The 13,576-nt window shown below is 53.1% G+C and overlaps 1 protein-coding gene across 1 annotated transcript in view; it reads right to left on the reverse strand.

The window, feature by feature from the left end:
- ADRA1D (adrenoceptor alpha 1D) overlaps nucleotides 1-10,639 on the reverse strand; it is a 20,438-nt gene extending 9,799 nt beyond the window's left edge. Inside the window, 2 exon segments of the mRNA XM_006096426.3 lie at nucleotides 9,301-10,231; nucleotides 10,233-10,639. Coding sequence (XP_006096488.2) covers nucleotides 9,301-10,231; nucleotides 10,233-10,421 — 1,120 coding nt within the window. The 5' untranslated portion in view covers nucleotides 10,422-10,639.
- Between the last annotated feature and the right edge of the window lie 2,937 nt (nucleotides 10,640-13,576).

The following is a 13,576-nucleotide window of genomic DNA, read 5'->3' on the forward strand; positions in this document are numbered from 1 at the left end:
ACTGAGCTGCTAGGCATTGCCCATGAGGCCCTAATACCAGCTCTCAGGGGCCCAGGACCTGTTGGGTGGGTCACCAAGGGCAGACAAACCCTCCAGCATTCGCAGGAGACCCTTTGGTGGGCATAAAGCTCATGAAGCAGGGGGAGGCAGGGCTCAGCAGGGCCTCAGAAACTTTCTCTTGAGGGGTGGGTTCAAGGACTCTCGGGGTCTTCTGGGGTCTGTGAGAGGATCAAGTGACACAGGAAGTGGCCTTGTCCCGTGGCAATGCTCAGGACACCATTGTGGCCAGGACCTGGGGCATAAGGGAGCATGAAACTGAGCCTGGGGGATGAGTGCAGGGGCCGAGGGGTTCAGTGAGATTTAAAGCTTAAATCATGGCTGCCAACTGACCTGAACCCTGGCCCTAGCCTGACCTCTGACCCCGGCAGGAAGTAATAAGGACTCTGGGGCCAGAGTGCTTGGGTTCCAGTCCCAGCTCTGACACTTACTTTGTTTTTTAAGATTTTATTGATTTTTAGAGAGAGAGGAAAGGAGAGGGAGAGAGAGATAGAAACATCAATGTGCGAATGAAATATTGATTGGCTGCCTCCTGCATGCCCCCTGCCAGGGACTGAGCTCACAACCCCAGCATGTAACCTGACCAGAATTGAACCAGCAACTCTTCAGTGCACAGGATGACGCCCAACCAGCTGCGCCAGACTGGCCAGGGCTCAGCTCTGACATTTAGGATTAAGATTAATATAAAAATATTTTTAAAAGATGTAAGTAGCACAGGATATTCTTGCAAGTAGGTAAAAAGCAAGAAAGATTATAGTGAGAAGATGGGGAGCGGGGTGAGGGTGAAGGAGCCACAGGATTGAGGGCAAATCATTTTTTTGGGGAAGTTCAAGACACATCTACATGCTGCGTGTATGCAGAGGAGAGGTGAAGACAGAGAGGGCTGAGCAGCAACAGATAGAGTGAGACCTCTTAGGACAGAAAGGGGTTGAGAGAGATTCAGAGCCAACAGGGGACATGCAAGACTTCTGGGGCCATTCTGAGGCTGCTCTGAGGAGGAAGCCTGCCTATGAAAAGTGTGATTTCTCTTTAGCAAGTGCTCAGCTAGACACTGGCTTGCACTGGCTCACAAGAACTGATTGTTAAATTTCCAAAGAACTTTGCAAACTAGCTGATGTCTCTTTGGTAGCTTGAAATTGATCCCAGTGGAAATAGTTACACCATGGAAATGGGAAGATGCTACTAATTAGCCCCCACTCCAGAGCCAATTGTTAAATATTTACTGGCACACTACTACTATGTTCCACATGAAAGAATGGCCAGATTCAAGGGCTAGGGCTCTCAGAAATGGGTGGAGGTGAGGGAGTTTAAGATGGCAAGAGGTGAAGTGATGGATCATGGCAGTAGCTGCGGAGGGAGGCCTAACTAAGGTAAAGATAGGGAGTTGAAGGTTTGACCAAGGTCGGGGTCAATTAGCTTTTCCTGTTCTGACTCTTCCAAGTAACCAAACAGGTAGTGGCAAATTCTTTTTAGAATTTCAGCAAACAAATGTACAAGGGATGACAGAATTCAGGTATCACCACTTTTAAGTTTCCTGGCCATGGTTAGTGACTGCTAAGACAGCAGTTTTTTAACAGGCTGATGGGACACTTTATAATGGATGGATTAGGCTGATGGAACCTAAAGCCTTGATTAATCTTAATATTACAAAAAAGAAGAATTCTTGCCCAAAAACAGTTTACAGGAGGTACAGGCAACAGAGGAACACATGAATGGCACTATGGGGATGCAAATCCCAGACTGTGGGCTACTCCTGGAGGCAAACAATCTGGTTTCTTCACCAAATAAGTTGAAAGGATAAAGGTGGGTGAAGTAGAATCTTACCAATTAAAGAGACAGGATGCAAACCAACCATATGCAATGTATGTACCTTTTTTGGATCCTAATTTAAACAAACTGAAAATTGGAGGCAACAGGCAACATTTGAACACTCGGTAGGTATTTGATGCTGTTAAACAATTATTTTGTGTTAGAAATGATTATGGCTATTTTTAAAGTTATTTTCTGAAATACATATTGAAGAATTTACAGATGAATTGATATAATGTCTGAATTTTCTTCAAAATAATCCGCAGTGGTGGGAAAATGGGTAGGGGTTGAGGTGAACCAAGACAGGCCTTGTTACTGACAGTTGTTGTAACTGGGTCACAGGTTCCTGGGCATCACCATACTGCTCTTTCTACTTAGTATGTGTTTGAAACTATCCATCATATTAAAAAAAAAAGAAAAAAGGGAAAAGTCCTAGCCCTAGATAGTTTCTTATTCACAGTAATCATTCAGTAAATGTTAGCTGCTATGTTTAAAATTTTTTTCAGGTCACACAAATGGGAGGCCATCCCCAATGCATCACTAGTAAGGATGGTTGGCTTTACATAGAGGGCTGTTACCCTAAGGGAAATCAGCCATTCACAGAAGGACTGCTTGATTCCACTTGTATGAGGTATCTAAAATACAGGCACACCTCAGAGATATTGCGGGGATGGTTCCAGAACACCACAATAAAGCGAGTTGTGGTATGTTTGCTGGTGGAGGGTCTTGCCTTCAATTTGTAAAAAAAAAAAGCAACATCTGTGAAGCACAAATAAAGTGAAGTGTGCAATGAAACAAGGTCTGCCTGCAGACAAATTCATAGAATCTAAGAGGGGTTGGAGGGAGGGGAAGTGGGGGGTTGCTAATCAGCATGCATAAAATTTCACTTAAACAAAATAGGCAAGTTTTAGAGACCTGCTGTACAGGTGCCTAGTTAACAATACTTCATGGTATACTTAAAAATTTAAGAGGGTAGATCTCATGTTATAGTCTTACCACAATTAAAAAAAAAAAAAGAGGGCTGTGCTTTGCCACCCAGACCCTTTGCATGGCAGGATGTGAAGAGGCCATGTCACGTCCTCCTTCTATGCACACTGACTGAGCATCTACTGTTGCGCCAGGTGCCACAAAAGCATAGATAGGAGATATAATGCCAGCCCCTTCTTCGAACTTCTGGGCCAGGGAACAGGATAGAAATGCCATTATTGAGGATCTGAAGCACACCACGCCTCTCCCCCTGTGTCTGTGACCTCAGAGAGCCTCTGGAGATGAGTCCTTTGGTGCTTGGCCAACACCCTTCAGACTCACACTGAATCTACCCTCCACAGCTGGCTGCCAAAGTGTGCCTCAGTCTGGACACCAATTCCTCAGCATGGCTCATAGCCTCCTCCTGCCTCCTCCCTCTTTCTTTCTCTTTTTTCAGGCATAAGATATTGACAGCCTGTTTTATAAAGTACATACATCCTAAGAGTGTGGCTTGTTAAGTTTACATATGCATACACCAATGTAGTCACCACCCAGATCAAGATAGAATATTCCTGGCTCTTTGGAAAAGTTTCTTTGTACTCTCTTCCAGTTAATTACTCCTCCCCCCATCTCTCTATCTCTCTCTTTCTCTCTCTCTCTCTCTCTCTCTCTCTCACACACACACACACACACATAACCACCATCCTGATTAGTTTCACCTGTTTTGGAATGTCATATACACAGAATCACATAATATGTTAGCTTTTCATTTCGGATCCAGCTTATTTTGCTCAGCATAGTGTCCATGAAGCTCATCTATGTTGCTATTGTCATCAGGTTCGTTATTTTCCTAGCTGTATAGTAGTCCAGTCAATGTATACATCACAATTTATTTATCCATTCAGTTGATGACATCTGGCCTCATCTCGTCACCTGTTTTCTCATAGATTGTATATTCCAGCTTTTCCCAAACCACAGGATGACCCACAAAGACCTCCGCTCCTCTATGCCTACATATGTACAGTTTCCTCTGCCCTCTCACGGATGGTATGTGTAAGAATATTGACAGTGCACTGTGATAAAGGTGTGCGGAATGCTTGGAGCTTGAGGGAGCACCTAATTAAATCCAGAGGTGGTCAGGGGACCTAGGCTGACAGTACAGTAGGGAGCCCCAGGTCTGGCTCCCACATGGCTGGAGTCCCAGTGTGTCCTGGGACTGCCACTATCAGAGCCTCCTGGTAGCTTATTCACCTGGAGGTATATCTCGGAGGGGCCTATGGGCTCTGGGCCTCTGGGGCTGCTTTGTGCGACCGACATATTCTACACATTCAGAGGCTGACTAGGAGGCCAGTGAGGCATGGTGACTGCCCAACAAAAGAGAGCTAAGAGTGCAAGCTGGGCATCTGCCTGTGGCCGTTAGGAATGGCAGGGGGCGGGACTGTGTGTGTGTGTGTGTGCGCGCGCGCACGTCTAGGTCTCAATGGACAGGTCCACCTCTGGGTATGGCTGGCAGGCCGAAGCCAGACTCAGTGGGATGCTACTGCCATGAGAACATCAGGAGAGATGGGGCCTCTGGAGACGCCTGGGAGAGGAAGGGCGCTCTCTGCAGATGGGTGCTTGCCTGCCCGGGACAGTGCTCCTCCAGTCCCTCTGTCCCCCGTTGCCTGCAGGGAAGGTGACTGGCATTTCTACACCCAAAGGCTGTGGGTGAAGGGTCCAGGGCAGAGGCTTTCAGGTGTATTTCTAGCTGGCCCACCCTTGTCATGCCCCCCCTTTTGGGGGGTCCTCCATGGAAGTCTGCAGGTAGCAGGTCCTAACTGATGCCCCTCCCCATATGCATACTACAAGTCTGGGCTGCTCTAGACATCTGGCTAAATAACCTTGTAAGAAGGAGCCTTTACATAATGTCTTATGATTTTCTCAGGCACCTAGTGCTGCACCAGCTTGCTGGTGAGGGCAGGAGGCACACATCTCTCATTGGCAGCGCTGCCAAGAGCCCCTCCTCCAAGGACTGGAGACCACATACTCTATCATCCAGACTGGAACATCTCTGAGAGTGAAAGGGGCACTGTTAGTAATCATGCAGGTCAACAGGTATAACCAGGGCTGTCTTGGCCAAACCTGGACGTGTGGTCATTTTTCACGGGGCAGACAGCACAGCTGGGCATCATGAACCACCAGGCAGTGAGTGCCCTCTCATGGGGGTGAGTGGTATTTCTCATTCCTTACATAGCTCCCCACGTGTCCTGGAAAGGCAGGTGCTGCCTTCCCTGAACTTGCTGCCCTAAATCACAGGGTCCGACAGGTGATGTCTCAAGTTCATTGAGCTGACTCTCTACGTGCTGGCACATGTCCTGCAGTTGCTCCTCACTGGGAAAGGGGGCAGCTGGAGGTGTGGGGGGGGGTGACCCCTAGCCCCTCTTTAAGCCACTCAGGATTTTAGGTGCCTGGTGTCTGTGTCCCAATCTCTCCTGGCCATTGGCCCCGGGCCCGCAGAGTCCCTATGGTTCAGGGCACCCCATCTGTATCTCTCTCTACTCCTGCTCTGGTCTGACCCACAGCATTTCAGTTTATAAATGGCAGTCACTCGCTCCCTGTGCCAAGGTTCCTCTGGGACCCTGGGTTCCCTTCTTAAGGCTCTCAGTGCCCTCTGGGCTGTCAGGGCCACTCCCTGGCTATGTCACTGCTGTGCTGTAGCTGCAGCTTCCGCTTGGCTTTGTGTCCGAGGTGTGGGTACACAGCATCCTGGGTCTGCTTGACAACCCCTAGCTATGGCTCTACTGGGTGCCTTTGTTGTCATGGCTTATGGCCCTTTCTGGCACCGACTGCTTTTTCAACCTCTCCATCCCTGCTGCTCCTTATGTCTGGTGTGGGACCAGGGCTTGGGGGAGCTGAAAAGTGTCAGTCCTCCTGGCTTCCCCCTTCTCTGCCTCCTCCTGATTTCTTCAAAGTGGGGGCTCCCCAGGCTCTGTCCCCAGACCCTTTTTTTTCTTTGCCTCTCCATCCTCTTTCTGCTTCTGCAACCACTCCCATTCTTGACCCTCTTATCTAAGTTCCCACCCCCCACCACATACTGGCACCTCCTATCAAGATGTGCCAACCCCCTGGATGCCACATTTTATCCCCCCTCCTCCCCCACAAGTTGCTGCTCAGAATATTCCGTTCCTTCAGTGGTGCCTTCCTCCTCCAGGCCGGGACCAGTGCTGGGGAGTGTCAGGACCTCCTGGCCCCCTGGTCCTCCTGCATAACCCTCAGGCCACCCTTTCTCCACCTCTGGCTCCATCCTCCTGTTCTCTCTGTTGATCTACCCTCAGAGCCACTTCGTGGCGATTGGAATATTCTGTGTCCCTGCTTGGTCTCTGTCCTGTTTGTTTGCTATTGCCAGATTCCACTCAATTCAGCTCCACCAGCGGCCGTGGGCTCTGCTCTGGGGCTCAGTGAGGTGCCCTGGGAGGCTGGGCACACCACAGACCAGTAGGAAGGTGGAGACAGGGAGACCCCCCTCCCAGGGTTACCACGCCAGAGGTGAGGAGCAGCAGAGATGGAAGGATTAAGAAAGAGCAGTGTGTACCAGCCAGGGGCAAAGGCCATGGAAATTTGGGGATGAATTCCTGGAAGCGGGGGACACGTGATCTAGACCTCAGAAAACAGTAGCCGTTTTCCGTGTTGATTGTATCAGCGAGAAATTGGAAGCACGGAGCACTCAGCAGGAGACTGCATCAACACCCCATGGCACACTCTCAAGCAGAGCACCACGCTGCTGCTGAGATGAGCCAGCGTGGACATGGAGAAATCTCAACGACACCACGTTGGGTGAAAAAGGCAAACTGGAGATTGATGCGCCAGGCACGCTGCGATTACATAAATCCTAAAGGCACACAAAACAATACTCTCTATTATTATGGATACAGATATTTGTGGGAAGAGCACAAATGTGTGGGAGTGATAAATACCAGATTTACCCTTGGGGAGGGAGGGAGCCAAAAAGGACGGGAGAAGGGAACTTAGCTGTGGCTGTGTTCTATTTGAAAAAAGAGAGAAACAGGGATCAGAGGCAAATATGGCAAAATGTGAACATCCATTCAGTATGGGTGATTCTGGGCACATGGGCACTTGCTATATTATTTTCGTCTTATGTGCATTATTCTGTAACTAGAAATTTGAAAAGGAGTTAAAAAACCATTAGGGGAGATGGCAGTCTACACACAGGTTGATTATTTTCTACAGGGGACTGGTGCGAACCAAGGGGCAGGGGGAGGGTGAGGGCAACTGGGATGACAGGGCGCAGCTGAGCAAGGCTGGAGCAGGGGCTGGTTGGCAGGGCAAGAAGCCTGGGTGATGGCTTGGGGGGTGGTTCTAAATACTGGGTGGGTGGGTTTCTAAAGGGGGGCACACAGACTTTCTCTTCCTGCCTATTTGCCTCTCCCTTCCCCCTCCATCCCTCTCCGATCCCCACCACAGCCTCTGGCTGAGTGACTTTCAAGTTGGTGATTTATTCATTTCTTATCTTATATTGAGCATCCACTACCAAAGCACGGCACTCACCATGTTACAGTCACACCTACTATCTCACTGAAGTCATATTAACACCCCTGTAGGTCGTCATTATAACCATCACCATCATCCTTATTTTATAGATGAGGAAAGAGAGGCATAGAGAGGTTCTGGAATTTGCCGGAAGTTACCCAGCTAGTAAGAAGCAGAGCTGGGGTTCGAAGCCAGCCTATCTGGTACCAGACCCTGTGGTCCTTGCTGCTGTGCTCTATTGCTCTTCATATGCCAGGCACTGTGCTGGGTGCTGCTTCTGACTTTCCCCACCAGGACAGTCCTGCCCTTGCAGAGCTTGTGGGCCAGTTGGGGAAGTCAGACACCAAACCAAGCAATACCCAGATGTGATGATAGCTAAGGAGCTAGTAAAGGAAGAGAGCCTGTGCCACGAGGGAGAAAATGCAGAGAAAGACACCCTGAGACTGAGGCATCTGGGAAGGCCTCTCTGAAGAGGGGACATTATGCAGAGACCTAAAGGATGGGGAGTTAGCCAGGAGGGGTTGGGCAAGGCAGGCCAGACAGAGGGAAGAGCAAATGCAAGGGCATGAGGGATGTGGGCAAGGAACCAGAAGAGGGTCAGAGGGGCCAGAGGGGCAGTGAGCAAAAGGCAGGGCAGCCAAGCCATGAGGCCAGAGGGCAGGCAGCCCATCATGTGGGGCTCTCCTTACAGGAAGGGGACCACACTTCGGGTTTGTCCCTACTGTCCGGGTTCATGCCTGCGGTCTAAGCATAAATATTCCTAGTGTCCCATTTTGGTTTGGACAAGAATACATTTGAAGGTCACCTTCTCATAGGCCATATTGGAGAGTTTAGATTTTGTTCCCAGGGCAGTGAGAAAGCATTGAGGGGTTTTCATTGAGAGTGACACTCTAATTTATAATGTATAAAGATCACTCTGGCCGCTGTGTGGAGAGAGCCAGCAGGGGAGCAGGAGGGAGGCCATTGTCCCTTTCCTGACTCAGCTGCAGAGAGTGGAAGGAGCAGGCCAGGGAAAGGCAGGGCAGGTCCCTGCGTGGCCTGCTGAGGTTGCAGCCATGGGCTAAATGACTCAGGGTAAATTCGTCCCCGGAAATGCTGTTCTCCTTCTCCTCCCAGTGCTGACCCAGCCCCAAGGCTTCCAGGAGGACCCTCAGGTGTGGGAGGAAGCCCCTCAGAACAGCTGCCCACTTCCCAGGTCCGCAGGGACCCTTGTGGGAGAAACAGGAAAGTTTCTCAGAAGCGCTGAAAAACTCAGTAAATTTAAGAAAGATGACGAACAACATTAACTTTCCATTTGATAGTTTGCCCCCTTCCCTTCCCTTATTACCCCCACACAGCCCCTCCCCCAATTCCAAGAGGAGGTTGCAGAAGTTAGAGCCCAGGGCACTCACAGATCCCAGCTGGGGAGGGGCTCGGGAGGGGGCCAGCTCCCAAACTGAATGAGTGCTGGGAGAAAGCAGGTGGCTTCTGGTGCCTGCTGATGCACATGTTGAATGGCCAGGGCTTGCTGCCCGTGCACCAATGTAGGCCCACCCTGTCTGTGTGCCCACCTCTGGGGGTTGACATGTATATCTGTGTGTGTGTGTGTGTGTGTGTGTGTGTGTGTCTGTTAACATGTAGGTGAACACATACACTGCTGTTACATACTATGAGCTTGCACAGATTTCCATTGACCTTTTATATTTAGCATGGTCCAGAGTGTAAAACAAGCCCAGGATTGTAATGACAATGAAGGGGGAGTGGAAGGACAGAAAAGTTAGAAGCCTGTGAAACAATTTCTGCAAGCACGGAGAGCCTCTTGTTTGTCCCCAAAGCCGAGCCACACTTCTGTCTAAGGGACCAGGTTCCATGGTCAGGTGGGAAGGCCAGCCAAGCCTGGGTGCCAGGAAGGCATAACTACAGGCTCAGGAAGGAAGGGCTGGTGGGAGAGGGGTCACTTACCAAGTGGCAGGACGAAGAAGAAGGGGAACCAGCAGAGCACGAAGACTCCCACGACGATGGCCAGCGTCTTGGCAGCCTTCTTCTCGCGGGAGAACTTGAGCAGGCGCACCGACAGCGAGCTGCGGAAGGTGTGGCCCTTGGCGCTGCGCAGCCCTCGGTGCGCGCCGTCGGTACCCGAGGCGGCGCCACGACAGTGGATGCGCAGCACCACCTCGGAGGCCTTGCCCCGCTCCCGCTTGACGCCGGCCTCGAGGCTGCGCGTGGTGCTGCGCGCTACCACGTACACGCGGCAGTACATGACTATGATGACGGCCATGGGCAGGTAGAAGGAGCACACGGAGGAGAAGACGGCGTAGCCCACCTCCTCGGTGATGCTGCAAAAGCGCTCATCAGGGGGCACTGGCTCCTTCCAGCCCAGCAGGGGCCCCACGGACACCACGAGGGCCACAGCCCAGAGCAGCGCCAGGATGGCGGCCGCCTTGCGCTCCGTCATGATGGTGGGGTACTTGAGTGAGTGGCGCACGCCCACGTACCGGTCCACCGAAATGGTGCAGAGGCTGAGGATGGAGGCAGTGCAGCACAGCACGTCCACGGCAGCCCACACGTCGCAGAAGGCCCGGCCGAAGGCCCAGAAGCCCAGAACCTCCATGGTGGCCGAGAAGGGCAGCACCGTGGTGCTCAGCAGCAGGTCGGCCACGGCCAGGTTCACGATGAAATAGTTGGTGACCGTCTGCAGGTGGCGGTTGCAGGCCACCGAGAGGATGACCAGCAGGTTGCCCGCCACAGCCAGGAGGATGAAGGCGGCCAGAAAGACGCCGACGCCCACGCTCTGCGCGCTCACCACCAGACCCCCGACGGCCGCCGTGCCGTTCACCTCGCCGCCGGCGCCCACGGCCCCCGGCTCCCCGGAGGAGCTCCGGTTGTCGCCACTGGCCCGCGCCCACCACGCTGCCGCCGCCGCCGCTGCCACCCGCGGTCCCGGGCAGTGCGCCTACCGCCGGGCCCTCCGAGGCGGCTGCGCCACACGCACCGCCCCCTCCGCCGCCCGCGCTGGAGCCCGAGGCGCTGCCGTTCGGGCGGGGTCCCTCGAAACTGGCGCTCAGTAGATCGCGGAAAGTCATCTCAACGCGCGGCCGTCGGGGGCAGGACCCGGGCACAGGAACAGTGACTGTCAGGGAGGGGGCCACCGGACATAGCCGCAGGGCTCCGGTCCAGCCCCGCGCCCCGCGCCCCGGTACCGTCGGAGTCCTGCCCAAGTTCCCGCGACGCGGAGCTCGGCTGGCCGCCAGCAGAGTGGGGCGGAGGCGCGGCGGCCGGGGCTCCCCGAGGCCGGCGTGGAGTCGGGCGGGAGAGCCGGGCCGCCGGCGAGCAGCTCTGAGCGCCTAGGCGAGCGGGTACAGCGCCGGCTCCCCGCCCGGGCGGTGCAGGCGGCGGCCACTGCGGCGCTCGCGACTGGGCGCGGGGGGCGGGACGGAGGAGGGGCGGCGCGGGGACGGCGAGGGGGCGGCCGGCGCGAGGGGGGTGGGGACGCCACATTCGCCGCGGGTAGGGGCTGTGCGCTCCCGCCAAGCGGGGGTGCGGAGGATGTGGGGCGCTGCCGCGCACTCCAGCCCCGCGGCAGCCACCCCAGCCTCGCGGCGGGTGTCCACGGCCGCCCTCTCTCCTCGAGGTCTGCTCCGCGATCCCTCCCTCGCCCCTCCCCGGCTCCACTCCCTTTCCCCTCAGCTGTGTCCCCCTTCCTCCCGCCCCTTTCCCAACCTCCCGGTCACTTGCTGGTGCCCTTGGGTTCGCGGAGTGTAGAAGGAGCGATTCTCGGGTCCCCGGGCTCCCGGCTTTGGCCGCCAGGGAGCAGCAAGCGCCTGGGATTCGTGGACGGCGGACTGAACCGCGCAATGGCGTGGTGAGTCGCCTCCTGGGACTCCCTGGATGGATCTGTCGCACCTCTTCCTTCTCTCAGGCCACTGGACAGGGGAGGGTCTTAAACACCTCTATCCAGTGCGGTAGCGAGGAGAGAGCCCGGGAGGGGGGTCAAATGCCTGTCCCGGCTTGGGATGGGCGAAGAAACAAGAGACTATATGGTGACAGACCTGGGAGCCCGACCAGAATACTAACTTCTGCAGTTACTTTGCTCCAAGTCAGACGCCAGAAAAAAAATCCTTGCTACACTAAATAAGCGGCTCCCTTCTGGGGCGGGAGGGTTGAAGTGCTGGAGGGTGGGAAAGAGCACTTGGTAGATGGTTAAGGTGGGGGCGGAGGCTGCAGACAGTCTGGCTCCAAATCTAGGCTCCACCTCATATTAGCTGTTTGACTTCTTTGTGCCTCAGTTCCTCATCTGTAAAATGAGGCTAAGAGTAGTGTCTACTTAATGGCGTTACAATGAGCTAATGTGTTAAGGCCTCAGAGCTGGCCTGCGTTTGCTAGCTGAATGGGGCTTGGTAGGGCAAGGTTTGAACAGGGAGCATAGAAGGCAGAAGGGGTATGGAACTGGTACAAACCGTGGATAGAGGTGGAGGTTGAGGGTTTGAGGAGCCTCTGCTGACTAGGTAGGACTGGGTAGGGAGAGATAAAAAGAGATTAGTCATTAGACCAAAATAAATAACTTGGTCATGCTGCTGTCATGGGGTGGGCCCTGTGCTGGACACTCTAGGTGGCAGGGGAAGGGGGAGTTGCAGGGAGGATAGCATCATTGTGTACCAGCAGGATGAGGAAGGCTCGTGCCATGCCGGGGAGATGAGAGCCTGTCTGGGAGGAGGTGGAGAACTCACGGCCTTGGTACCCACTGGCTGTGGATGACAGGGGCAGGATGTCTACAAGACCTAGATGAGAAGGTGCTTTGAAGAAGAAACAGAAATGTTGAGAGAGGGGTAACCCCTTGGACCCCCTGCCCGTTTCCCCAGCCCAGGAAGCCAAAGCTGTTCTAGTCATAGTTTAGAAATAGCTCTTCCAACGCCCTTCCCAAGTTTCCCCATTATGGTCTTCCATCTTCACCTGGGTCTTGGATAATTGACCAGAGATGAAATGAAAGCAAGGTGAGCCTGGAGACCCCACTGGCCTTTGGGTTCTTTGTGATCCAGGGGCACGGCTTCCATTTAAAATGGAAAACTAAACACCTGTGCTCATCTCCTCCCCCTGCGGAGACCCCTTTAGAGTGAGAGTAAAGAAACAGGAAAGGTTCATCCTACGAGTATGAGTACGTTAACTCCTAGGCTGATAAACCTCAACTCCAGCCCCTAAAGAGGAGGCTTGAAGGATGAGGTCATGAAGGGACTATTCCTCTCCGGTGAAGATGGTGCAGGCAGTTTGCACTTTCGGAGTCAGATGCTGCATGAAAAAGAATGCTGATGGAGAAGGCGTTCCTGACAGAAATCCTGCTTGTGGGGATGAGCCAGTCAACCCCCAGCTCCCTTCCACCCCACCAAGCCTGGGCAACCTTTATTATTCATTCAACACAAGTTAACGAAGCCCCAGCTTATGCCAGGAACTGTTCCTGGCACCGGGGATATAATGTTGAATAAAGCAAAGTTCCTACCATCCCGAGGCTCACATTTAAACAGCAGGGAGTGCTACCCAAAAGGGTTAGGAGGAAAGCTGTTCCATTGCGATGGACAACAGTGTCCTCTGGGTTGCGTATCTGGGTCCTGGAGATGATCTTCAATTAAATCTTCAAAGAAAATCCAAATCCAAACTCTTCCAGTACCTCCTCACCTCTGAATAGCAGCCGAGCCTGAAAGGGTACAAAATCATGCATGTCACTGGCAAGCATGGCTAAAGCCGCCACTTCCTGGGGTCAGTGCCTATGAAGAACATGGACGTCCATCCCAATCTTCAGTTGCAAAGGGTTCTGTGGCCCTCGTCTGACTTTTAAGCTTCCTGTGGTCTGACTTACCCCTGGCTACAACCTAACCCACAACCTAAGCCTTCCTGATCCCCTTAATTGTGTCATTTACACCAGATACATACTGTGGTCAGGGCTGGGTGAAGGGGTGAGGGCTCAGTGCCCTCTCCCAGGACAGCAGAGTGGTGCTCAGGACAGGCCACCTGTGAAGTTCCAGAGTGAGGAACTCAGGGTTAGGGCGTATGTGGGGAAAGCACCTTGTTTCTGCAGGAAGGAGAAACTTTGCAATCCATCCTCCCAGCACCATCAGAGAGGCTGCAGGGGACTTGAAACCAGTTTATGATTTGATTATTTGTGCTAATTTTTGCCTAAAATTAATGGAGTCAGAAGTTAGTGACTATATTTCCCATCATGGTAGAGACGGGATGGGTCCAATGGAAT

The sequence above is a fragment of the Myotis lucifugus genome, unplaced genomic scaffold (assembly GCF_000147115.1).
Source record: "Myotis lucifugus unplaced genomic scaffold, Myoluc2.0 scaffold_178, whole genome shotgun sequence".
NCBI classification, from domain to species: domain Eukaryota; kingdom Metazoa; phylum Chordata; class Mammalia; order Chiroptera; family Vespertilionidae; genus Myotis; species Myotis lucifugus.